The 26,862-nt window shown below is 47.0% G+C and overlaps 4 protein-coding genes across 4 annotated transcripts in view; 2 read left to right on the forward strand and 2 right to left on the reverse strand.

Annotated features, from left to right (window-relative positions):
- The first annotated feature begins 1,938 nt into the window (after positions 1–1,938).
- LOC306734105 (tripartite motif-containing protein 16-like) overlaps positions 1,939–26,862 on the forward strand; it is a 36,119-nt gene continuing 11,195 nt past the window's right edge. Inside the window, exon 1 of the mRNA XM_079215437.1 lies at positions 1,939–2,448. Coding sequence (XP_079071563.1) covers positions 1,972–2,448 — 477 coding nt within the window. The 5' untranslated portion in view covers positions 1,939–1,971. The remainder of the gene's footprint in view (positions 2,449–26,862) is intronic.
- LOC306733808 (tripartite motif-containing protein 16-like) lies at positions 2,458–4,137 on the forward strand (the record flags this gene model as incomplete). Its single annotated transcript, XM_079215114.1, has 1 exon — positions 2,458–4,137. One exon carries the CDS (start codon positions 2,458–2,460, stop codon positions 3,661–3,663), a length of 1,206 nt encoding a protein of 401 aa, XP_079071240.1. The 3' UTR covers positions 3,664–4,137.
- LOC306733810 (uncharacterized protein) lies at positions 14,776–19,084 on the reverse strand (the record flags this gene model as incomplete). The annotated part of the gene is made up of 6 exons (XM_079215116.1): positions 18,970–19,084; positions 18,791–18,880; positions 17,454–18,555; positions 16,224–17,238; positions 16,022–16,133; positions 14,776–15,833 (listed from the first exon to the last, which is right to left on the reverse strand). Exons 2-6 carry the CDS (start codon positions 18,795–18,797, stop codon positions 14,776–14,778), a joined length of 3,294 nt encoding a protein of 1,097 aa, XP_079071242.1. The 5' UTR covers positions 18,798–18,880; positions 18,970–19,084.
- On the reverse strand, positions 19,008–21,967 carry LOC306733813 (uncharacterized protein; the record flags this gene model as incomplete). The annotated part of the gene is made up of 6 exons (XM_079215119.1): positions 21,859–21,967; positions 21,471–21,594; positions 19,838–20,528; positions 19,682–19,753; positions 19,381–19,595; positions 19,008–19,016 (listed from the first exon to the last, which is right to left on the reverse strand). The coding sequence occupies exons 2-6, from the start codon at positions 21,510–21,512 to the stop codon at positions 19,008–19,010; spliced, it is 1,029 nt and encodes a 342-aa protein (XP_079071245.1). The 5' UTR covers positions 21,513–21,594; positions 21,859–21,967.

Consider the following 26,862-nt stretch of genomic DNA (forward strand, 5'->3'; position numbering starts at 1 on the left):
TATGGGGGGGGGGTCTCTCAGGGTTATTCTGCAGGGGGGCCTCATGTGTTTCCGTTACGGCACTGACTGTATTTACGCTCATCCTCAGCAAGCAGTTAAGGTTTCGCCAACTTCTCGTTTCACAGAATAGAACCAGAGTTGGTTTGTCGCTAAGTGAGGAGAACCGGTGAGAAACACGAAGAGGTTGGTGGTGAATCGCGTGCTTCTACTCAGACTGAAGCCTCCAGGCTGCTCGGGGTTTGCAGAGGGACGGCTAGCTACAGCGGCTAACGACTGAGCTTCCTTAGTGCAGAGCCGTGCTTCTAACCTCCAACATAGCAAAGAAACTACACTCATTACATGTACCCTTAAGGGAGGCGGAGGAACGGCTAAACATGTGACACACTAAAGCAGAGAGAGCAGGAGAGGTCGAGAGGGAAGCCATCGCTAGCTGCTAAGCTAAAGTACGGGAGCTCAACTACGTGTGAACCAGTGGCGGTGCGTCAATAGAGGGCGCTAGGGCGCCGCCCCTCTTAAAATTTTGCGGAAAAAAAAAAAAAAAAAAAATTATTATATACCAAATAATTGAAATAAGAAATATACCGTGTTGACGCGCTAAATGTGTGTGGGAGAGCGTTCATCATTCCCTCACAGCCCATACAGCTCCCACGCAGCTATCACGTATCTTTCCCACAGCAGAACACATGTTGGACATTGCCAGATTTGGGTAGATATCATATCAGACTATAACCTTTTCTAAAATACCAATTCAACCCCCAACGTGTGTGTGTGTGTGTGTGTGTGTGTGTGTGTGTGTGTGTGTGTGTGTGTGTGTGTGTGTGTGTGTGTGTGTGTGTGTGTGAGCTCCAGGCTAGAGCATCAAAGTGGCTCTTGGCCTTTTGTCTGTTGATGAGCCATCAAGACCCACAAAACATAGTGTTTTGTCTGTAGTATGAAGCCTGTTTGTAGTCGATATTTCCCCACATCTTATCTGTCTCTCTCTATATATTTATCTGTAGGTTGGTGTCACCATCCTTGGACACACCAGGGAACGCGTTGCCTTCAAAGACCACCTCACCAGTGCCTCCTTACTGCAGGGCCCCCAGTTTAAATGTCTTTACAAGTAGTGGGGCCTACTCTGTCAAACACCCAATGTAAAATGTGATGTCTCTCTTTCTGAATCTATTCTGCTCTAAACCTCTTTCATGTGAGGCTGTGGGCACCTCTTTTATTCTGTAAACCTCTGAAACCCAACCCAATGTTTCTTAAACCATTCTGCTCTGAACCTCTCATGCCCAAAGTGACACTTTGTTGATAGTTGTTATTGGACAGTGTTGAGCTCTGTGTTGTCTTGAAATAAAGCTTTGTTTTTTAGAATATTCTACTCAAAGCCTCTTTTCTTCTCATTGTGAGGTGCTATTTAAACCGCGCCGCCCAACTGCGCCCCCCCCAAAAAAAGAAATTCACCAGCCACCTGTTGTGCAACTCGTTCAGCAGGAAGAACACACACACACACACACACACACACACACACACACACACACACACACACACACACACACACACACACACACACACACACACACACACTAGCAATGCTGTGAAAGCTATAATTCTGCTGGGTTCTTCAAATAGGAATAAAACTGCACACATACAAATTGAAGCTTGAAATACTGGTTTATCACTCGCAGAAGTATTTTTTTTAAAGAGTAAAACAAAGTTCACATTCACAGCGCCGCTCCTCTTCCTGGAATGAACCACAGCTTGATAAGCCCTCCCTCTTCCTCCTGCTCTCTAACACAGCCGCTGGACTCTGTCCTCTTCCCTCCCCTTCAGATCTACAGCTTTACAGATGGGTGTAACCAACATGGTGTGAAGCAATAGAGCTGACGCGCCCCGTTCACTGAACATCACGTGTTGTTCAGATCAAGTCAAAGCAGAGTCGTTTCTCAGGAAGTGAAACTCAGACAGTCGTTGCTACTGAGAGCTGAAATGGCGCAGCAAGGAGTTCAGCTGGATCGGGAAAGCTTCTCTTGTTCCATCTGTCTGGATCTACTGAAGGATCCGGTGGCTATTCCCTGTGGACACAGCTACTGCATGAACTGTATTAAAGGCTTCTGGGACGAAGAGGACGGTAAGAAACTCCACAGCTGCCCTCAGTGTAGGCAGAGCTTCACACCGAGGCCTGTCCTGCTGAAAAACACCATGCTGGCAGCTTTAGTGGAGGAGCTGAAGAAGACTGGACTCCAAGCTGCTGCTGCTGATCACTGCTATGCTGGACCTGAAGATGTGGGCTGTGATGTCTGCACTGGGAGGAGACGGAAGGCCTTCAAGTCCTGTCTGCAATGTGTGATCTCTTACTGTGAGAAACACCTCCAGCCTCATCATCAATCACCTGCCTTTGAGAAGCACAAGCTGGTGGAGCCGTCCAAGAAGCTCCAGGAGAACATCTGCTCTCGTCACGACGAGGTGATGAAGATGTTCTGCCGTACTGATCAGCAGTTCATCTGTTATCTCTGCTCTGTGGATGACCATAAAGGCCACGACACAGTCTCAGCTGCAGCAGAAAGGACCGAGAGGCAGAGAGAGCTGGAGGGGAGTCGACTAAACATCCAGCAGAGAATCCAGGACAGAGAGAAGGACGTGAAGCTGCTCCATCAGGAGGTGGAGGCCGTCAATCTCTCAGCTGATGAAGCGGTGGAGGACAGCGAGAAGATCTTCACCCAGCTGATCCGTCTCCTGGAGAACAGAAGCTCCGATGTGAAGCAGCAGGTCAGATCCCAGCAGAAAAGGGAAGTGAGTCGAGTCAAAGAGCTTCAGGAGAAGCTGGAGCAGGAGATCGCTGAGCTGAAGAGGAAGGACGCTGAGCTGAAGCTGCTCTCACACACAGAGGATCACAACCAGTTCCTACACAACTACCCCTCACTGGCACCACTCAGTGAGTCTACAGACTCCACCGGCATCGACATCCGTCCTCTGAGATACTTTGAGGACGTGACGGCGGCTGTGTCAGAAGTCAGAGATAAACTACAGGACGTCCTGAGGGACGAGTGGACAAACGTCTCACTGGCAGTGACTGAAGTGGACGTTTTACTGTCACAACCAGAGCCCAAGACCAGAGCTGGATTCTTAAGGTATTCACGTGACATCACTCTGGATCCAAACACAGCAAACACACATCTGTTATTATCTGAGGGGAACAGAAAAGCAACATTTATGAGGAAACAACAGTCTTATTCTAGTCACACAGACAGGTTCACTGGTTGTTTTCAGGTCCTGAGTAGAGAGAGTCTGACTGGACGTTGTTACTGGGAGGTGGAGAGGAGAGGAGGAGGAGTTGATGTATCAGTCTCATACAAGAATATCATCAGAACAGGGATCAGTCATGAATGTCTGTTTGGATCCAATGACAAATCTTGGGTGTTAGATTGTGACAACAACAGTTTTGCATTCCGGTACAACAACATCAGAGCTCCCGTCTCTGGTCCTCCGTCCTCCAGAGTAGGAGTGTACCTGGATCACACAGCAGGTGTTCTGTCCTTCTACAGCGTCTCTGAAACCATGACTCTCCTCCACAGAGTCCAGACCTCATTCACTCAGCCTCTCTATGCTGGAGTTAGGATTTATTATAATGATGGAGCCACTGCTGAGTTCTGTCAACTCAAACAGACAGAAGTGATTTAAGGGACAGCAGGTTCACTTATGTGTTTTAATTCTTAAACTGATGTTATTGTTCGAGAGCTGATTTCTCTTCACCTGTCAATCAAACATTGTGGGCGGTGCTTTGACGTGTTCTCATTATTGTTGTGTAGATGTTTGAGCTCCTTCCTGTGTCTGTTTAGTCGTGGAGGCTCTCACTGCTCATGGTCATCTTTGTTGACCTGAACTCATATTTCTCTGCAGGAAAATGTAAACTTCTCTGATCTCTAAATGTTTGATGAATATTGTTGTTGATGTATTTGTTGTTGTGTCTCTTCCTCTGCATGGGTCTTAAAGAGAGAAAGCACCAGAGCTTCTTTATCCTAGATATTTTATTCTCACCACTTCCTGTAAAGTATTCTATCTTTATATGTGTGAGACTAAATGTTGTTGTTGTCTGAATCAACATACAAATGATGTACTATGTTGTATTATAAAATAAAGTATCATGATCATAATCAATAAGGAAGTCATTCACTATTATTTTACATAAGTGAGATTCAGGTGAAACTAATTTAACAGACTTTACTGATGGGATGTGAACAAACTGAAGGTTTACATCAGGGGTGTCAAACTCATTTTCACCCCGGGCCTCATCAGCATCATGGTCGTCCTCAAAGGGTTGTAACTGTAACACTGTAGACATTTAACTCCTCCCAGCATCATGTTAACTGTCTTTGTATCAGATTATTGTTTATTCAAGTATACAAATATTGTACATGCATTTATATGAATGTAAAAATATATGGAAGCAAATTTCTCTGTTACTATGACAGAAGTCCATTTAATTTAGGGTTAAGAAACCCACATTACTAAATTATGATAAATATACAATTATAAAGATCAAACTTAAAACAGAAGAAAATAACAAAGACAAAGATCAAACGCACGTTGTTATTATATTAACTTTCTTTAAAGCTTTTTTGTCACAGTTGAGAAAGACATAACTGGTCCAACAAGTAATTGTGAGCAAATAAAGACATGCATGTGGTCTGGGGCAGTGGTTCAACTGGTCTGGGGCAGTGGTTCTACTGGTCTGGGGCAGTGGTTCAACTGGTCTGGGGCAGTGGTTCAACTGGTCTGGGGCAGTGGTTCTACTGGTCTGGGGCAGTGGTTCAACTGGTCTGGGGCAGTGGTTCTACTGGTCTGGGGCAGTGGTTCAACTGGTCTGGGGCAGTGGTTCTACTGGTCTGGGGCAGTGGTTCTACTGGTCTGGGGCAGTGGTTCAACTGGTCTGGGCCAGTGGTTCAACTGGTCTGGGGCAAAGGTTGAACTGGTCTGGGGCAGTGGTTCAACTGGTCTGGGGCAGTGGTTCCACTGGTCTGGGGCAAAGGTTGAACTGGTCTGGGGCAGTGGTTCTACTGGTCTGGGGCAGTGGTTCTGAACTGGTCTGGGGCAGTGGTTCTACTGGTCTGGGGCAGTGGTTCTGAACTGGTCTGGGGCAGTGGTTCAACTGGTCTGGGGCAGTGGTTCAACTGGTCTGGGGCAGTGGTTCTACTGGTCTGGGGCAGTGGTTCCACTGGTCTGGGGCAGTGGTTCTACTGGTCTGGCTGCAGGACCCACCTTGACCCCTTCATGACAAGCTGAGATCCAATGTAAGGAACATTTTCAACTTCTCAAATTAATTTAATGATGTGGTGCAGTTTAAACCTGAGAAAGTACACAATATCACAGTATGCCAACACACTTTTTTTTTAATAAACATTCCCTTTTGCACTCAATTAAAACCCAAAAAGTGCATCTTAAGGACATGAGGTAGTACAACACACATAATATTTGTATAACTTCAGCCTTTTTAACAGACTCAGTGTTTTCATGCACAAACATGGAATAAAAAAGTCGGTAATGAAGCTTAACTATCACAAATAGTCCAATGTGTAAAATCATGCAAGTAAGACGTGTTGTGAACGCAGCATTGAGGAGTGTGAATAGATGGCGCTCCGCTGCATAAAACAATCTCCTTCAAAATAAAAGCACGTAAAAAATCCCCTTCAAAATAAAAGCCCATGCAAAGGTCCGCGATTCACTGAAAACGGGTCCATGAAGCCACATAAAATAACGCGGCGGGCCTTGAGTTTGATGTGGTTTACATGATGAATAAAGTATTTCTTGTTTCAAGAATGAACAAAGTTCTTTCTTCTTTCGTCTTCCCAAAAAATGCCCAAAATATAAAATACGGTTACTGGCAAACATTAAAATGTGACGCCCACCAAAGTGTCATCACGTGTGTTGATGTGCTTTGGTTTCCTGTGTAGCCGCCATGTTTTTACAGTGTAATATGACTCTGGTATGTTCTAGAAACAGTTTGATAGCTGGCTGACGCGCCTTCACTGTGTGTGTGGGGTTCATCCCGGCTTGTCTCCAGCAGGGGGCGGGGTTACGCTTTGTCCATCATTGTTGCTGAGAGCTTGTTCTTCACCTGTCAATCAAACAATGTGGGCGGTACTTTGTAATCTTATTATTGTTCTGTAAATGTTTGAGTTTGTTTAGGTGGAGCTCAGGGAGGTGACGTCAGGGGAGGCCTCACCTGTCATGAAAAGTAGAAAACTAAGAGGTTGTGTATTTATTATGTGTCCCTTCTTGACCAGCGATGACTTGTTTATCTGCATGTCATCATTCCACCGCCCAGATTATTAGTGAATTTAATCCATGACAAGCCAGAGTTCACAGCAGGAAGCAGAGTTTCAGTCTTACATGCTTCTCTGTGCTTCCATTAGACAAGTTCCCCACCCGAAACCCTACAGAGACTGTCTGCACACGGCCACTGGAGTTAATTAAGTCAAAAGTAAACACAAGAAAATACAAAATAACCTCATGAAAGTTAGCACCACCAACACAAAAGTGCAACAAAACGGGATAATTAAATGTGGACTCTGTCATCTAAAGCTGTATTAGTCAAATCTTTTATCAGATGATCATATTGATTTATTCTGTCTTACTAAAAGCGGGCCATGTCATTGTAACGACGCACCGCCTATCGCTAAGGCTGAGCCCTACAGAGGAAACTCATCTCCAAACAAATGCAATGCGATCCACAAATAAATCCATACAAATCCACAAAGAAATAGAAAAATCAACGCACAAATACATACAAATGTAGAAATATATTTGTGATTTTTTTTTTTACATTTAAATAAATTATTGGAATGTATTTGTAAACCCTTCTGTGTGCATTTGTAAATCGAATATATTTGTGAATCTTTCTGTCATCATCTTTCTAGCCAGGTATGAAGAATAGGGCCCAGAGCAGTTCTTAAATAACACATGAGAGGTTTAAGAGAAGTTGTCACAATAATGATACTAAATGTGTTGTGTTTTATTATATAACAATACATTCATTAAGTGTATGTTGGAAAGATTGTTACTGGACGCTGTTGTAAAGTCATCAATCAGGACATTATTGCAAGAAGAAGCAGAGTCAGAAAATACAACATGTTAACTTTAATAATTGCAATTTCAAGTCTTCTCTCCTCAAGACAGCATGCATTTAACAGAAAACTGTTTTCCTCCAACATTGTCATAGAAGACAAATCATGAATAAAAACATTTGTTCTTATAAAGTAATTTTGGGGCATTGATTACACAGATGATCATTTATCATGAACGTGCACCAATTCCTGATCATGTGACTTTCATCCAGTTGAAACGATCACTTTAACACATAATTGTTCCTTCATGAGGTCCATTATCTGAACACATATAATCCAACAATTACTTAATGTGTATATATATATATATATATATATATATATATATATATATATATATATATATATATATATATATATATATTATATATATATTAATATATATACATATATATATATATATTAATATTAATATAATATTAATATAATATTAATATATGTCTGTTGTATGTGTCCACACAAGAGCTAAACATCCCACCTGTCCTCAGCATGAGTTCTCAGTTCGACCACAAGGGGGCACAACAGACTTTCAGACAGACTTTGAATACTACTGTTTATTTACTAAGTCCCTGTTATGACTGGTGAACCAAAGGGGAAAAAACACAGGACTCAAACGCACGACCCAGACAGCAGCATTAGGTGGAAGATATATACTAATATACTGTATATTGATAATGTATACATGAAAAACTTGAAAGTTCATGACCTGGAGATTGCCCCACCTCTCAGGGACAACCCTTCATATTCAGTCACATGTGACGTTAAAGACCGTTCCATAAAAATAGGAAATTACACTTCCAAGTCAAATCCACACGCAAAGAAAAAAAAAAAACGCAGAATTGTAAAGAGAAGTTGATTTGTCCATATTGTTATAAATAAATGCTTTCTAAGACATTATGATTTGTTTTTGCCCTCATTGTAATTTTATTAAAAGTGTTACTTACTGTGTTAACAAAGCGAATACCTACAACTGTATTCAGGATGACAATAACTCTTCATGTGCGAACTGTATTTGTTTTATGTTTTGTCCTAACTTTTCCCGGTGGTCCTGAATGCAACACCCAAATGGGAAGTGCACTCTCAGTGAAGGAGGATCTCCACGGGGCGTCTGTCTGAGGATCCGGATCACGTTTCTGAAGTGTTCACGTCCACTCCGATGAGAAGGAAACATCCGTTCCGTGTGTTCCGGTGATGAATCCTCGCGTTTATCTGGTCGCCACTCTGCTGATTTGTTTTACTGATTACGCTCACATACTTTTACTGAAGGAACTTTTTACTGCAGCTTGAGCATTTTTTACAGTGTGGCATTAGTACTTTTACTGAAGTAAAGTATCTAAATACTTCTTCCAGATATGTAAAGGGTTAAAGTCTGAAAATGGGCCCAATGTATTTAAAAACCTTCCATCAAAACACGTCCTTTATTTAGAAGCAGAGTTACGTAACAGGTCAGACTTGAACCCTCAATCACTCATAAATCTCTGAAGTGAAGCGTGATGTGAGTTTGTGTCACACTTTGGTTTTAAATATGCAGTGTTGGAATCTAGTTTACGCCTACCAGAGGGGAGGAGTTGGAACAGCTTGTGTCCAGGGTGTGAGAGGTCTGCAGTGATCTTTCCAGCCCGCTTCCTGTCTCAGGAGGTGTACAAGTCCAGGATGGAGGGCAGGCTGCAACCAATAGTTCTCTCTGCAGACTTGACTATCCGCTGTAGTCTGTCTCTGTCCTGTCTGGTGGCCGATCCAAACCACACAGTGATGGAAGAGCAGAGGACAGACTGGATGATGGAGTAAAACAGGATCAGCAGGTTGAACTTCCTGAGCTGGCACAGGAAGTACAGCCTCTGCTGGGCCTTTTTCCGGATGGTGTTGATGTTGGCGGTCCACTTCAAGTCCCGGGAGATTGTGGATCCCAGAACCTGAAGGACTCCACTGCAGACACAGGGCTGTTGTGTATGGTGAGGGGGGGGGGGGGGGTTGTGTTGGGGGGCAAGGAGGGTGAGGAGCTCGGACATCAGGAGGAACCTTGGAGATAGGGTAAGAAGCTCGGACATCAGGAGGAACCTTGGAGATAGGGTGAGGAGCTCGTACATCAGGGGGAACCTTGGGCATAGGGTGAGGAGCTCGTACATCAGGGGGAACCTTGGAGATAGGGCAAGGAGCTCGGACATCAGGAGGAACCTTGGAGATAGGATAAGGAGCTCGGACATCAGGAGGAACCTTGGAGATAGGGTAAGGAGCTCGGACATCAGGAGGAACCTTGGAGATAGGGTAAGGAGCCCGTACATCAGGAGGGAACTTGGAGTTGAGGCGCTGCTCCTTCGTGTCGAAAGGAATCAGCTGAGGTGGTTCGGGCATCTAGTCAGGATGCCTCCTGGACACCTCCCATTAGAGGTTTTCCCAGGCAGGTCAACTGGTAGGAGAGCCCGGGGAAGACCAAGGACACGCTGGAGGGATTATATCTCCTAGCTTGTCTGGGAACGCCTCGGGATTCCCCAGAAGGAGCTGGAAAATGTTGCGGGTGAGAGGGAAGCTTGGGTCGGCCTGCTGGGCCTGCTGCCACCGCGACCCGACCCCAGATAAGCGGATGAAAATGAATGGATGGATCATTTTTATTTTGATAACAAATGAAAAAGGGGTCTCACAGACTCGAACACCATACAAGGGTTAACGCACTTGTGTTCCCACAGGTATTCCTTTGGGAACATAAATATTTAGTATAGCCAAAGCAAAAGTTGGTGGTTTTCATCAACGTGAACTGCCTTCTAGCTCTGAATGTCCTCTTGATGTCACTCACCTGCACTGAACTCAATACAGCCAGCATCGTTGGCAGTGAAAGCAAATTAATACTTCCACAAATTAAACTCTATTTTCCTCCATGACTTTTCTTTTTTTAATTCATCCATTGATAGTTTAGCGAGGGCGGGGCTATGCAAATCACGAGTAGCCACCTGCAGGGAAAGGGGCTTGACAGCGACGTGACAGGATGTGATGCACATTTTAGTTAAAGAAATATTTAAACATTTATTTTTACTTAATATCAAGTCTTGTGCTTGGTTTTAAATTATGCTTTAAGTACAACTGCAAAAATCACATACAACACACACACACACACATGTGTCCGGACATGACTCGGGTTATAAGAGAACATTTATGGGAACAGGGAGCGGCCCCATACTACACAGTGCGTAGCCAGCCTGAATAGAAGTTTAATGAGAGGGTTCACTGGTTAAAAGGACACAGGATGTAGATAGTCACAGTGACCTTGTGCTGTTCCAGTATTGACCAGAGAGAGCTGTCGATGCCCAAAGACCAAGGACCGGGAGGCTTATTCTTCTCAACTTGATTGTGTATTGACAACAGTTCACTATCCAAAGAGTGGCATAAATCCTGAAATCATTAGAAATGTGAAAGAGTGCTAGTCTTCACCAGAACTTTATCAGAACATATAAGACATGAAAAGGATGAATTTATCTTCTTTTTTTTACCCGTGTCGTGTGTGTGTGTGTGTGTGTGTGTGTGTGTGTGTGTGTGTGTGTGTGTGTGTGTGTGTGTGTGTGTTTTATCACCTGTGCCTACTGGAAAGTCTTTTTAACCGTGATGTATGTCATACAGCGACTCTCTCCATAGCGGACTCATCCACGTTCGGCACAATTCGTACGAGGAATTTTGTAAATAAATCCCAAGGAGCACCTGTGAGAACACAAGTGCTTCAATGACCAAGTTTCTTGAGTTTGCTTGGGTTTTAGTTCAATGCTATTTTGCTCACGGTACTCACGGGAACTGCAACGGTAAGGTCGTGCTGTCAGTGTTGATGATGCCCACCAACAGCAGGACAGCAGTGACCACAGATGGACGCATGACTCAGACCTACTTTGATTGTAGAAAAACATAAATGCTTAAGGTGAAGATAACATATTTACTGGATTATATCATTGAAATGTATAAGTGTAAGGTACAACAGTAATTCTCCCCATCAGAACACAGAGTTGCTGGTTTCCCGCTGCCTCTATCCGTTAATAATAACAGTGACAAACTAAGTGACTGATGGAGGCAGCGTCAGACCAGCAGCTCCTGTATTCTGTAAAGTGTACTCACCACAGATGTGTTCTGGTTTCTGCTGCTCGTCTGTCTGACTGTCAGGTGGATCTTCTTCTCTCTTATACTCAACTCTCATGCCCTGTGTATGTTCTGCCAATGTGCCCAAATGGATCATTACCATGTGATTATCAGAACAAACAGTAATAAAGTATTCCCATGTCTCTGAGAGACAGACTCTTGTTTAAGGCGTGAGAACAACATTCAGCTGAAACTCTCTTCAGCTGAGTTGAGGTTCTGTTGTATCCCCAGTGACTGATGTCAAAATATCCAAACTGTCACTTTCAGTGTGTTTTCAGCAACAACATTCTCTGATTACACTGGCAGCATAAAATAAATAAGTAATGTAAATGCGTTTGTTTAGTTTCTTTGCTTGTTTGCTTATTTATTTCAGACCTAATTCAGTCTAAACTCAGCTCAGCCCAGTTTGGGTCTTTTCCAACTCCCTGACCCAGAAGTGACCCTTTTTAGTTTTAATAATTATATATATATATTTTGCTTTTTGCTCCCAATCTGCAGCTGGGATGGAGTTTGAGCAAATAAAGACTGGTTCAACAAGACAGAGTAAAATGAGCGGGAAAGTGAGAGCAGACAGTGAGTTTACTAACAGTGTTGCTGTCACGGTTCAGCGCCACGCTGTTCTTTAAGTTATTTTCATCCTGTCTGCCTGTCTGTATACTAACTGTCCTGTCATTCCAGATCCTGCCACTCACACCTGATTACCACTCATCACCGTCACCTGGCCTCACGGCCATCTCACCTGCAGCCCGTTCCCTCATTAGCTCACTATTTAGGTCCCTCACTTGCATGTGTCCTCTGCCAGATCGTCTTGTGTTCTTGAACCTAGCTCTCCAGCATTCCTTGTGTGTAACCTGTAGTTACCTGTTAAGTAAAAGAGTCATATTCTGTACCTCTGCCTTCCTGAGTTGTGCTTTTGGGTCCTTGGGTTATCGGGCCGTTACATTACGATCTGGCCAATTATGGACCCAGCACAACCTTCTGCAGCAAGCCGGTTCGAGAGGATCGAGAATAGTGATGGGACGATGATACCTCAAGGAGTGTATTGACACACTAAACAAACTGTGTCGGCACTGTATTGATACTGTGTTGGTCACCCAATAGTGACCCCTGCAGTAGTTATAAAATCATTGCAGGTAAAGAAAGTCCTTGTTCGTGTAAATGCTAAAACTGAGTTGGTATGTAAAATATAGCAAATTAGAGTAAAAATTCAGAGTTACAATTTTGTAACTTATGTGCACATTTGTCAACTTAACTGTTAAATCATATGAAATAAAAGACCAAAAAGTGATCAGTTCATGAATTTTTATTGAGAAACAAAAGTTTTTCGAGTGTCTTTGCTCCAAGGCGATTTCTCCTCTTACACACCAGCTCCCCAGCCTTGGAAAATACTCTTTCGCATGGTACAGACGATGATGGTGAGCAGAGAGTTTTAAGTGCAAGTTGATGAAGATGTGGGTATATGTTCTGGTTCCATTTCCAATATTGCAAAGGATCTTGGTTTCTGGGTGTGTTTGTTTCTGCCAGGTAGCGTTGGACTTCAATAATGGAGTCAGCTGTTGCGTTCCTCGTCTTCTGGGTCTCTGCAACCTCCATATCTAAAGTCTTCCAGAGATTGTGCCCTAAAAAAATAGTTAATCATTACTTCATTATCACATGATGAATCATATCACAAAGTGCCACAAAAATGTATTTTCATACCTGAACTGGGTTCTGACCCATGTGAAGAGCTAGGCTCTTCTTCTCTTGGGTCAGGCTCTTGGCTCCTCATTTCTTCTGCACATTCTGACTGCAGTCTCTTCACCGCTTCACTTGCCTTTTGCTGACTAACAAATCCATTCTTTTTAAATCTGGGATCTAACAGAGTTGCCAGAGTCATCACACTGAGAGATTCTATGCCGCAAATAGCGTCAGTTAGCCGCTTCCTCAGGTTTTCAGCCAGTTGCTGAGCAGCTGTTTGTGTCACTGTTGTGGCCTGACGTTGAAGCTCAATGTGGAGCATTATCTCATCATGGGAATGACCTTTGACCCAGAGACCCTTTTTTCCTCAGACAGTTCTCTTGTAGCTTGGTCAAAAGGAACAAGAACCCTGAGCATCTCTTCAATGATCTGACATTCTTCTGGAGTCAGTGGAGTGATGTCAGGTTTTAATGAGGCCAGTGACACCCAGACTGCCTCCTTCTGCTCAGTCATTCTTTCAAACATTTGGTAGGTACTGTTCCATCGTGTTGGCACCTCGTTTATTCATTTATGGCCCGGTGTTCCCAGCTGTTGCTGTATTTGAGTGAGCTTCTCTTTAGCAGTCACGCTCGATCGAAAGTATGTCACAATGTGTCGTGTTTTGTTGCGTATTTCAGTTATTGTTGGGATTTGATCGCATGATTTTCTCACAATTAAATTCAGGGAATGGGCTATACAAATGGTATGCCGTATTTGCAGCATTCGAGCACATGCAGTCATGTTTGCTGCTGCATCAGTGACAAGACACCTGACCTTTCCTGCTATGCCCCACTCCTCCATGAGGCTCCTTTTAACCGTGGCAATGTTTTCTGCAGTGTGTTTCTGAGGAAAATGCTGCACTGCCAAGACTGATGAATGGAGTTCATGGCTTTCTTTGTCCACATAGTGGCCAGTAACAGCTAGATATGCCTCCATATTCATGGACGTCCACATATCAGCTGTTAAAGTAACAGCAACAGCACTCTGGAGGTCCTTTTTGGTTTTCTCCTTTTCCTCCTCATATCTCTGGCTCACCAAGTCCTTGATGGTCTGAAAATAACCATACAAATACTGTTACACCACTAAAATATAGCTATATAGTTAGTACAAACATATAATTAAAATTCTTAAACATACCTTCCTGCTGGGTCGAGCATGCGAGGGTACAATAAGCTTCAGGAGCTCCCTGAATCCCTCATTTTCAACAAAGCTGAGTGGCTGACAGTCTTTGATGATCATATTGACCACTGCCTCATCCACTGCTTGCTTGTTAGGAACTGCAAGCCAAAAGGAACTATTTTGTCAAAAGCTTAATAAAAGGACTGTAATTCTTACAAACAATATCAAATAGACATAAGACGACATGGTGGTGTAGTGGTTAGCACTGTTGCCTCACAGCAAGAGGCCAGCCGCGTATAGCCATAGAGGACTTTCCAGACGGTACACAAAGTCAGCGGTTTGACTCCCACCTCACCCAAATAAATTGTCAGCTCCAGAATGTGAGCAGAACACAAAACAAATAATCAAGCTTTTATCATTTATTGTGATGTAATTATGCAAATAAGATATTAATCTCCAAAGATCATGCTGCAGATGTACTTATAAGGCACAACAGATGTTTATTTTACACATCTGTGCACGTGTGCAGCTGATCATATCTAAATGTTTGATTATTTAATGTTCTGTGCATTGAAGACAGTCAAAGTGATGATTTCAAGATATTTTATTGTAAAACACAGCTGAATTCTAAAATGCACAGTCTCACAACACAGTCTCAGTACTTGTATGTACAATGACAAAGAATCTGAATGTGAACAACACAGTCTGTGCAGTAATGATGTCACTTCTTCTTCTCTCTGATCCACCTGTCCCTCTCAGCCTCATAGAAAGCAGATGCTGTGAAGTCCTTCCAGGTCATCTCCTCCACCATGCCCTGGTCCTGGTACAGGGAGAACACTCTGGAGGGGCAGTAGATGTACTTCCCCTTCTCCCCAGGGAAGCTGCTGTGTATGTGAGGGCTGCTGGGGCCCTGCTTCAGCGGCCGGTGGCAGAACCGGCACAGGCGACCTGCCGGCAGCTCCACCGCTGACGTCCTCTTCTTCCTCTCCTCTGACACCTTCCTCCACTCGGCCCCCCTCTGCTTTGAGGCCTCCAGCTCCCGCTCAAAGAAAGGAGACGCTGCAAAGTTCTCAAAGGACATGCGGGGGTCTTTGAGGCCTTCGCCTGCGTAGGCCTCAAAGACCTTGGTGGAGCAGTAGAAATACTTTACAGTTTTAGATTGATAGAAGAAATGAACAGAGGAACCATCAGCAAGATAACGCGACTTTGGCTGACCGCAGGCTAAACAGTTCCTCGTCTTCTTCTTCTTCTTCTTCTTCTGCTGTTGTTGCTGTTGCTGCTGCTGCTTCTCTAGGATCTCCGTCACCAGCTTCTCCACTGCATCCCGGCTCAGTGACTGCTCCTGGGGAGCAGCCACAGGTGGAGGGTTGAGGGTGGCAGCAGGCAGGGTTGTGACCGGCACACTGACCGTCTGGCTGCCGGAGGTCAAACTCTGCCACAGCTGCTGAGTCTCCAGCACCTTCTCTGGGCTGGTGTTGAGAGAGGAGCTGGTGTTTTGTTTTTTTTTGGCCAGATGCTTCACATATCTGGAGATATGTTGGCATGTGGTGGGGTGGATTAAAGTGTTTGGGTCAGTGCACGACCTCTGGACCATGGCAGCGTAGTCATCATCCACCTGCTTCAGCATGCGTGGAGCTCCGTGGTGCTTAATCAGAAGCTCGTTGATGGCAGCTCTCATGGCTCCTGTCCACCGGCTGTGGTCCAGGACTTGGACGATGCCGCCGGTTTTGATGGATCCGGTGCGAGTGGCTCGAGGAGAGGAGGATACGGGCAGCGGTGCTGTAAATAAATACAATGTTTAAAGCACATGTTTATTATAATGTCTATTGTTAGAATACAATTATATGGCGATATGTTTTTTATATGTTCATGATTATTGTTAATAAACAACATATTAAGACGATTGTCTTGATATTATGTCCGCTGCTGGTTCTAACTGTCTATATGAGAGGTCATCTGAAAGCTACCTGTGGCAGACGACGACATCAAGGGCGGCTGGAACTTGGCCTCAGACCCCTGCTGGAAAGACAGGATGCGCACAGCTGCAAGTGGAGGCTCCTTGACAGTGAGACTGGTCTCCTGAAATAAAGCATCACATGGAGATGACAATAGTTATTGACAATCTGATAATAGTTATTGATAATTGACCGGGGGATTCATCTGGATTACCTGACAGCCTGTGGCATCTGCAGCTTGAGGGAAATTATCCGTCTCCATGGCGACAGCAGCTGCCATGTTTGGCTGTGACTTGCGCTTCTCCCAGTCCAGAGGAACAGGACGACAGCCGGGCTCCACATAGTCAAGTCCAAACCTTTCCCCTGTGTCTCTGTCGGTGATCTGCAGAGCTGGATATTTTGCCTTTGCCGTCACCTTCGAAGACAAAATGTTGAGCTCTGCTATCAACGCGGGGTCGAACACACCAGGCAGCTTCAGGTCCACCAGCCTCTGGAAGTTCCAGCGCACCACTCCCGTCATGGCCTGGGCCTGAAATAGTTCGCAGGACACCCGGTTCCCAGTCACCCACTGGGCTTGGTGGGAGTGGAAGCCCTCCTGCTGAGAGGTGCCTCTCACAGGGATCCAGATGGGTACAGCAGCTCCCTCGCCCTTTGTGTGATTTAACTGCAAGGTGCCACCAAACCTATAGAGGGTTCCCTCCCCCACCTCCCCCGGGTCGCTCAGGCAGCCTCTCAGGATGTGCACACGCTGAATCCTCCACATGTTCAGCATGGAGGACTTGAAGAGGAGCAGATCGTTGGCATCTTTTGCGAGGTGGAAGTGATGCAGGACGTCTTCTACCCTCTGCAGCAGCTCTCTGGGCTGTGGCACCTTTGTCCTGCAGTGCTCTCTGGTGTGCTGCTTGGTGGGATTAGCAGGAGAGATACCACAGAAGGTGTACGCCTCCCTGAGCCTCTGGAGATCTCCCTGGTCCACAACAAGGAAGGCTGCAGAGAGGAACTGGCAAAAAGAGCTGTAGAGCGAGTGATGCTCTGAGACACACTCTCTGGTTAAGCGCCGCATGCAGTGAAACAAATCCAACTTGATGGTGATGTCAGTGTTGAATTTGGTCCTTGAGGCGCTGTTGTTAGCCAGGTTTCCAGACGTGGCCTCTGAGGTCCTCCAGCAGTCCCATGAAAGCTGCTCCTGAGCTCCTGGGTGCAGGACCCTGAAGGCAGCACAGCAGTCCCTAAAACATGGGAAATAAATTCACAGCCTAAGTACAAACTCAGCCTCAATATGTTTTACAGTATAAAATAATCAACCTGAAGTTTTCCATGTTTATATCTTTTCAGTCAGAAAACACTTTAAACTGAATAAAAAAATAAAAAAGACAACAAAACTATATAACGTCCAAGTCAAAAACAAAAAATGAAGTTTTCAATCTAAACTGGTTCTTCATACCTGTCCACCCACTGGTAGCCGGCCTTCTCCACTCCAGCTGCAGTGTAGCGCTGAGACAGACCCTCATACATGGGATGAAGGGACCGGTCGCACTCTGACTGCAGCATCACCCAGCTCAGGATCATCCAGTTCTCGTTCATGATGGCGTATGAAGACACGGTGCCGGACGACAGCACCACCTTCCTCGCCACCTTGCGGGTGTGGTCGGACCTCAGTGTCTGTCCGAAGGTGCCCTGTAGCAGCAGAGTGAGGTGCTGATGCTGCCGCCGGTACTCACGAACCAGACAATGCACCAGGTAGTGTGAAGATATGGACACTCCACACCAGCCGTCAGCGTCAGAGTATCCACCGAATGGCTCTGGAGCGTCGGCCTGTCTGAGGAGCCCGGTGATGGTTCTCTGGCCGTAGACTCCGGCCTCAGCGTCCCTGACGTTCTGCACACTCAGCAGGTGGGCCAGGTGAGCCCTCTCATATTTCAGATGCAGCGTCTCTGTCAGCTGCTCGGACATGTCTTCTGGTGATCTGCCGCTGCGCCTCATCTCGTCCATCACTGACTTGCAGACGGCCTTTTTGTGCGTCAGGAACGCCGGCACCATGTTGCGGAAGCGCTGCGGGAGCTTCTCCAGCCACTGAGGCTTGTCCGCATGCCAGTACTTCTCACACCCCCTGCAGGTGAGCCGGGAGGCTAAAATGTAGTACTGACAGCCGGTGCCAATAATGACCCTCGGCCTTCCAATGCCGGACGATGCTACGTGAGGGTTGGGACAACCGTAAAGACAAGGCAGGTCGTAATTGTTCCTCGCCCTCTCCATGAGCGCGTGCTCCGGCTTCCAGATGAAAAAAGGGTGAAGCTGAAAGTACTTTGGTGACGGCAGCTCGGAGACGGCGTCTATGAGCTCGGGTTGAGGTGGATGACGCCACAGGGACAGCATGTTCATTAGGTGACGTACTGGACGTGAACCCGGCCACAGCCCCAACGCCTCTAGCTCCGCCTTCATCCACAGCCTCTGCTGCTGAGAGCACTTCCACTGAGCAACGTCATGATCATGAGCAGGGACGGAGGATGCAAGCTGGTGTGGAGCATCGACAGAGACGGCAGGAGCTGCACATGGAAGAAATGTAAAACCAAATACAACATTACATGTACAATAAGAGAATATACACTGAAGTGCTGGATGGTCTGGCTTAACACAGAGAACGATATGGCAGTGACTGAAGGGGAAATAGGTGAGTGGGCCGGTGAGAGTGATAGAGCTGACAAGGTAATACAGAAGGGAGTGAGTGCAGCAGGGTGGGCAGGAGAACATGCACGCTGAACTGTGACAAGGACTACATACTTTGCATCAACACATTGGGTTCCTGATCTGCTATCACGAGCTGAGGGCCGATGGCGAGCAGCTGAGGAGGGACCGGCAGCACAGCCTTCACTGTGGATTCAAAGAACAGCAAAGAAACGACACACAGTTAGAACGACTTCCAGGACGGTGGAACGTGAGGAGGAGAGTAAGATGATTACCTTTTACTGGAGCTTTAGCCACAAGGGGCTCATCTGGCTCAGCAGGTCTGGAAACAGTCACGGTAGCCGGCGACTTAGTCCTGTGTGCTGTAAAAACAACTCTGCGTCATTTTCTTCACACAAAGTGTGTGTGTGTGTGTGTGTTCAGTGTGTCTTTACCTGTTGCTTCTGCACACTGAAAATGTCCTTTACTTTAATTGCAAGTAGCTATTTTGTTTATTTAACGAAAACCAATGTATTTGTGTTTGTAAACAGGTAAAGCACAGAAACTATATCAATATATAGTATAAACACAACCTGTCAATAAAAGATGTGGCATGTTAGCCTACATATGTATATGTAGGCTAACATGCCACATCCTGGAATGATAATAAAAAGTATGCAAAAAAAAAAAAAAAGGAAAACACTTACCATCATCGGTGACATGTTAAATCCTTCAGTTAGTAGGAGAGTAAGAGAACACAGGCATGAGAACAGGCCTGAACACGGCCAAAACAACAAACTATTTGAGAGAGAACAGTAATGGGAGGGGAATTCTGGTGAACACAGAATCCTCCTCCACACTGATTGATTGAAACCTGTTGGTGAAGATACAGCCGGGGTCCTGGAGACGGCTGCTGGTGGCCCTGAAAGCACAGGCGATGACATTAGATTGTTACATGTACAGTACCATGTGTATGAAAGCTCTGTTTGTTAAAGTAGATCCACTTACTTAGTTCAGTGTGGAATTTGGACGGAGACAGATTCAGCATCTCTCTCTCCAGCTGCTCGTCCTCCTCAATTACTACGAGATGAAACATTAACATGAGGTGTGTTTGGACACTGAATGTTCACAACAAACTGTGTTTGCATGCTTTTGTGAGCTGACCTAGCGTTGTAGGCGCTGAAGTAGCTGCAGGTGGTGGACAGGACTCAGCCCTCTGCTGCTTGAGGATGTACTGCTGCAGGTTGTACATCCTGCTGTTTCTGATGCACTTCACTCTTGAAACGAAGGCCGCATAGCCATCAGCCCTGCTCTCCCAGATCTGCCCCCAGGTGTTCTTGGCCCTGGCTCCAAAGCCGACAGTAGTGTCACCCTCTGTTGCCGCTGGTGAAGCAGGCTTCCTGGAGACGAGGTACTCCCTCAGGTCCTCCACCTCCTGGAAGCTCCTGGCATAATCCAGAAAGGACAGCAGGCTGTCCTTACTGTGTCCTTGAGGGTTGAATGTACCGTCTCTCTCCTCCTCTTCTACCTTCTTCATTAGGTAAATGGTGTAGCCAATGTCGTTTTCAAGGAGCCACCTGAATAACTTCCCCTTGTACTTTCCAAATTGCAGCACATACTCCCCCATCACCTCCTGTCTGTCTGACACATCCCCTCCACGCTGGAGGACCAGAGAGAGAGCATTGGTCCTCACAAGGTCCGGTCTCTGAGCACAAGACTTGTCCTGGAGCGATGGGTCTGTTTTAATCTTCATGGCCTCATCAGAAGGGTCCTGTCGCAGATGGCCCGATGGACCCGTTCTGAACAACACCGCCTTCCTTCCTGGGAAGAAGTTGATGGTCTTCTTCATCATCTCCTGCACAGCAAAACACAATGCACTTCATAGACAGAGTCCCTCACGGTAACGGTGATCAGCATGTGTAATAACTAGGTAACAGCATGTGTTATGACAGACAGGCAGGCAGACAGGCAGATAGACATGCAGGCAGACAGTCAGATAGACAGGCAGGCAGACAGTCAGATAGACATGCAGGCAGACAGGCAGATAGACAGGCAGGCAGACAGGCAGCATCATTATTCTGTTGGTCACAGTTGTATTTACCTATTCAAAAGAATATGATTCATGAAGATTCAAATTACTACTGTTAATGCTGACAACGTTACACACACAACAATATACATGCATACATCACCTCACACACACACACACACACACACACACACACACACACACACACACACACACACACACACACACACAATAACGTTACATGCATACGTCCCGTTACACGTCACCTTAATGTACTGACGTGACGTTGCTAGCATCAAACAGAGCTATAACCAATGCTAAACAACAACACTAAGTAAACTACAGAAACAGTTGACCCACAAATACAACTCAGAACCGTTCATGAAGACCTTGGAAGAAGAGCCGTACTTATGTTTGACTGTTTGTCCGGAGAACAAGCCGTGAAAAGACGCCGTGAGGTACAGGTTGTTTATCTACTGTAGTCTGCTCGCTGCTGCTGGACGTCTGTCTCAGGGGGAAACGGAGTTTCTTTCCCTCTAATCCAAGGGAGGAAACAGCGCCCCCAAAATCTCACTTGTGGCCAAAAATATATGACACTTGTAGTGATAAGGACTACCATAGAGAATGAATGGTAAAAGTTAAGGAAGTTAAGTCTTACTATATTCGGCTCCCGCGCGGAGGGTTGGAGGTTCGATACCAGGCCTGGAGCCTGTCGTTTTGCATGCATGTTTTTTTTTTGCACAATTTTTAGAGAGAATTTTAACATACCTGGGGTACTCTCACGAGTATCTGCCAATTCTTCATTGCCATGCCGAGCTCTATAATGCCTCAGCATTGATGAAGTGCTCTTATTGATATAAGATAGCTCTGTGGAGCAGAGCCGACACTTCACCTACAATAACATAAAAAGTTAATTTATCTGAAAACAATTCAAACCTCTTACCAGAACATTGCATTCACTTGTTAAACAAAATAGACACCCTATCTCATGATTACGAGATCAGGATCTCATAATTACATGATGACATGAATAAAGCAACTGTAAGGCTCTTTAACTGACTATCATATGAATCACAGGTCATTCACTTGATAAACTGATAAAGTGATTGCAATGCGCCACCGTAAAAAATAGTATATAAAGGAGAAAAAGATTTACCTTGTTTGGCGTCACGAGATCAAAATTATTCCACACCGGGGAAAACTTCCTAGGACGATCCATGATCAAGCAAAACTCCATCCGACAAACCCACGACATGTTGATACAGTTTGTTTCCTGATAAACACACTTTGGCGCGGCACATCCAAACGACACAGTTCCTGTATCGGTCACGTGATTCTTTCTTAAAGCAATACACGCACCGATACGAGGTTTCCCTCTTGAGCTCTCGGCACAGTGCTGATGCACCAGTGTCGCTCGTCCCATCACTAATCGAGAATGCCCTCCAGCAGCACGAGGCGCAGATGGTCCGCTTCGCTGCGGAGACGCAGCAGTCCAGGAGCAGGCTATGACGGCGATGACCGCCCAGATGCTACAACTGACGACGGCCCTGACCCAGCTGGTAGCCGCTGCGCCGTCTCCTGCCTCTCCACGTCCGGCCTCTCCACCTCCGGTCTCACCGGCGCCTGTGCCAACACACGAGCCTCGTGTGGGTACCCCGGAGCGCTACGCTGGAGAACCTGAGGGCTGCAACCCATACATCACGAACTGCTCCATCCTGTTCTCTCTGCAGCCCCACACCTTCGCCTCGGAGGAGGCTAAGGTAGCCTTCACCATCAACCACCTGACTGACAGAGCGCGACTGTGGGGTACCGCTGAATGGGAGAGACGCACGCCGGCCTGCTCTTCGTTCCTGTTTTCGGCAGAGCTTCGCAAGGTTTTCGGGGCAGTTTCCAAGGGCCCAGATCCAAGCGGGGGACTAGCGGAGCTGCGTCAGGGAGACCGGACTGTGGTAGATTATGCCTTGGAGTTTCGAACAAGAGCACGCCTTAGCGACTGGAACGAGGCAGCACAGTGCGAGGTGTTCTTGACTGGGCTAGCGGAGTATGTTAAAGATGAACTGATCTCTTTTGATTTGCCTGCCAGTTTAAATGGCTTAATAGAATTGACTTCCCGAGTGGACAGACGCATCCAGTCAAGGCGACAGGAGCGACGCAAGGGGGAGACAGATCGCCGCGCTTTCAACCAGCGCCGAGCTCCTCCGGCAGCCACCAGCTTCACCTTGGCCTCTCAACCAGTGGAGGTTGAGCCCATGGAGGTAGGGCGCACCAGTCTCACCCGCGAGGAGCGGGAGCGCCGTCGCCGGGGAGGTCTTTGCCTCTACTGTGGCCAGGCTGGTCACTTTGTATCCCGGTGCCCAGTAAAAGACATGGCTCGCCCGTAACAGGGGAGGTACTGGTGAGCCGAACCACAAGACTCTCTCCCAACCAAAGACCCCTTTTCCACGCTCAGCTGCTACTCGTGAATGGATCACAGACCCTAGCTACGTTCATTGACTCTGGTGCTGATGACAGCTTCATTGACGAGGACCTAGTCCGTCAGCTGGGTATCGAGCGGGCACCGCTGCCATGCCCTGTTCCTGCTAACGCTCTGGACGGCCACCTACTGGGGACAGTGACTCACCAGATCGAACCAGTTCGTATGCTCCTGTCGGGTAACCACCTGGAGACCATTCGGTTTCTTATCCTGCGGTCACCCCAGCATCCACTAATCCTGGGACACCCCTGGCTCCGTCGCCATAACCCCCACATCGACTGGGCCACAGGGGCCATCAGGGAGTGGAGTGCATCATGCCATCTGATCTGCCTGAAACAAGCTGCTGCAGTTCCGCAGTCAGCTTGCCCCAGCTCTGCGTCGGATCTGTCAGGAGTGCCTACGGAGTACCATGACTTTCGGGAGGTATTCAGTAAGGTCAAGGCCACATCCCTGCCCCCACATCGTCCCTACGACTGCTGCATTAACCTGCAACCAGGCACCACCCCCCCCCAGGGGCCGTCTCTACTCCTTATCGGCACCTGAGAGAGAGGCCATGGAGGCGTACATCAGTTCCTCCCTAGCTGCTGGGATCATCCGTCCCTCTTCTTCACCTGCAGGTGCGGGGTTCTTCTTCGTAGGGAAGAAGGACAAGTCACTTAGGCTATGCATTGACTACAGGGGCCTCAATGACATTACCATCAAGAACCGCTACCCACTCCCACTCATCTCTTCTGCCTTTGAGTTGCTGCGAGGGGCTACCATCTTCACCAAGTTAGACCTACGTAACGCCTATCATTTGGTCCGGATCCGAGAGGGGGACGAGTGGAAGACAGCTTTCAACACCCCCACTGGACATTATGAGTACCTGGTGATGCCCTTCGGTCTGACTAATGCCCCAGCCGTCTTCCAGGCACTGGTGAACGATGTGCTGAGAGACATGCTGAACAAGCAGGTATTTGTCTACCTTGATGACATTCTCATTTTCTCGAGGTCCCGAGAGGAGCACATCCACCATGTTCAATCGGTCCTCCAACGCCTCCTGAGGAATTCCCTGTTTGTGAAGGCAGAGAAGTGCGAGTTTCACGCCTCTTCTGTCTCCTTTCTGGGCTACATCGTGGGACAGGGGATCGTGCAGATGGACCCTGCCAAGGTGTCAGCGGTGACGTCCTGGCCCATCCCTGTAAGCAGCTGCAACGATTCCTGGGATTCGCCAATTTCTATCGGCGGTTTATCCGCAGCTATAGCACCGTGGCTGCCCCACTCACGGCACTTACCTCATCTAGAGTGCAGTTTCGGTGGTCACCTTCGGCTGAGGAGGCCTTCCAGAACCTGAAGGCCCGGTTTACGTCGGCTCCCATCCTGCAAGTCCCCGACCCAGAGAGACAGTTTGTGGTGGAGGTGGACGCCTCCGATGTAGGGGTGGGGGCCATCCTGTCCCAGCGGTCTGCCAGCGACCAGAAGCTCCACCCGTGCGCCTTCTTTTCCAGGCGGCTCTCACCGGCAGAGAGCAACTATGACGTGGGGAACCGAGAGCTGCTTGCCGTTAAGCTGGCCCTTGAGGAGTGGCGTCACTGGCTTGAGGGGACCAGTCTGCCATTTCTGTGTTGGACTGATCACAAGAACCTTGAGTACATTCAGTCCGCTAGGAGACTGAACTCTCGGCAAGCCAGATGGTTGTGGTACTGTTCAATGTTACTCATGACAGCTCTAGGTTGGGAGGCCAGAGACCAATAAGAGGAGGGAGTCAATGTGTGGGGCGGGGTTGAGACACGGGGTGAGCTCGGAATAAACATGTTGGCTTTACTACACAGTCTGTCTCACGCACGTTATTAAGAGAACCCGACATGGTGTCAGAAGTGCTGTGTAGCTAAAGCAGGATATGTACAAGTTGTACTACTGTAGGGACGTAGGCAAAAGTTCGGAAGAAGTGTTCGGTGAAGTTAGATGAGTAATAACGAGCAGGACGGGGAAGTAGCTACCGTTAGCATGGCGGCTAACGTTCCCGGCGCTACGTTTAACATCCAGCCGCCGGAGCCCTTCGATTTTTCCAAACCGAACGACTGGACGAAATGGATTCGGAGATTTGAGAGATTCCGTCAGGCAAGCAACCTGTTTGCAAGCTCCGAAGACAACCAGGTGAATACCTTGATATACTGCATGGGAGACGACGCAGATGACGTCTTGAGAGGCTTAAAACTAAGCGCTACAGACCAGCATGTATACACAAAAGTGAGAGACGGATTGGAGTCGTTCTTCATTGTTAGAAAGAACATTGTGTATGAGCGTGCGCGCTTTAACATGCGCAAGCAGGAGGCAAATGAAACAGTTGACGGTTTTGTAACTGCCTTACATGCATTAGCAGAGCACTGCAATTATGGGACATTGCATGACGAACTAATCAGAGATAGGATTGTAGTGGGACTGGCTGATGCAAGGCTCTCCGAACGCATGCAGATGGAGAAGGATTTAAACCTGGAAAAAGCCATTAATATGGCAAGACAATCAGAGGAGATAAAAAAACAACAAAACACATTGAGGAGTGATGCCAGTAGTGTAGGGCAGATGGATGCAGCCACTGTGGACAGAGTGTTCGAAGGCAGGAAGCTAAAAGAGAAGCCCAGGTTTAACAGATACAAAAGTGATGGAGCAAAGCCACACTTCGGCAGCCAGAGTAAACAGCCACATAGTTCCCAGTGCTACAAATGTGGTGGCTCACCTCACCCTAGACATGAGTGCCCTGCCAACGATGCAAAATGTTATTCATGTGGGAAAAAAGGTCACTTTCAGCGTGTCTGTCGTGCAGGCGGAAATGTGGACGGTATTGAGACGGAAGAGGAGGATGAAAGTTTCTTCCTGGGTTCTGTGACGTCCGACAAAGCTGCATGGACCGTTAACATAGGAATAATGAACACCACAATCAGGTTCAAACTCGACACCGGAGCGGATGTCACTGCTGTCGCACAGACTGATATGAACCGCATATTTTCCGGTACGCAGCAGCCTGTTCTCCAGAAAGCAGAGAGACCTTTGCTTGGTCCGGGACGGATGCCGCTGGATGTGTCAGGGTTCGCCAGTATGCAGCTGAGAAGTGGAGTCAAACAGTCCATGCAGAAGGTTTATGTGGTTAAAAATCTGAGTACGCCTTTGCTTGGATTTCCAGCCATTACAGCCCTTGGCCTGCTCAAACGTGTTGACGGCATAGATGTGGACACTCTCAAGTCGACGTACCCTAGACTGTGCAGTGGGCTAGGTGAGGTGAAACGGGCATATCACATAAAACTTAAACCAAATGCTGTGCCTTTCTCTCTGAAAACCCCTAGGAGAATTCCCCTGCCGCTGGTGGGGAAAGTCAAGGAAGAGCTCCAGCGAATGGAGAAGCTGGGCGTCATCAGCCGTGTGGAGGAGCCAACAGACTGGTGTGCCGGAATCGTGGTCGTACCAAAAAAAAACAGTACACGACTGAGACTGTGTGTGGATTATACTGGCTTGAATGGGTATGTGTGCCGTGAAAAGTACATTCTGCCGTCTGTGGATCAGTCCCTTGGAATGCTAGCCGGAGCAAAGGTGTTCAGTAAATTGGATGCTAACATGGGGTTCTGGCAGATCCCCTTAGCAGAAGAGTCAGTCATGTACACCACATTCATAACACCCTTCGGGCGGTTCCATTTTAACCGCCTTCCCTTCGGC

Source organism: Taurulus bubalis (assembly GCF_910589615.1).
Source record: "Taurulus bubalis genome assembly, chromosome: 3".
In the NCBI taxonomy this organism is placed as follows: Eukaryota; Metazoa; Chordata; class Actinopteri; order Perciformes; family Cottidae; genus Taurulus; species Taurulus bubalis.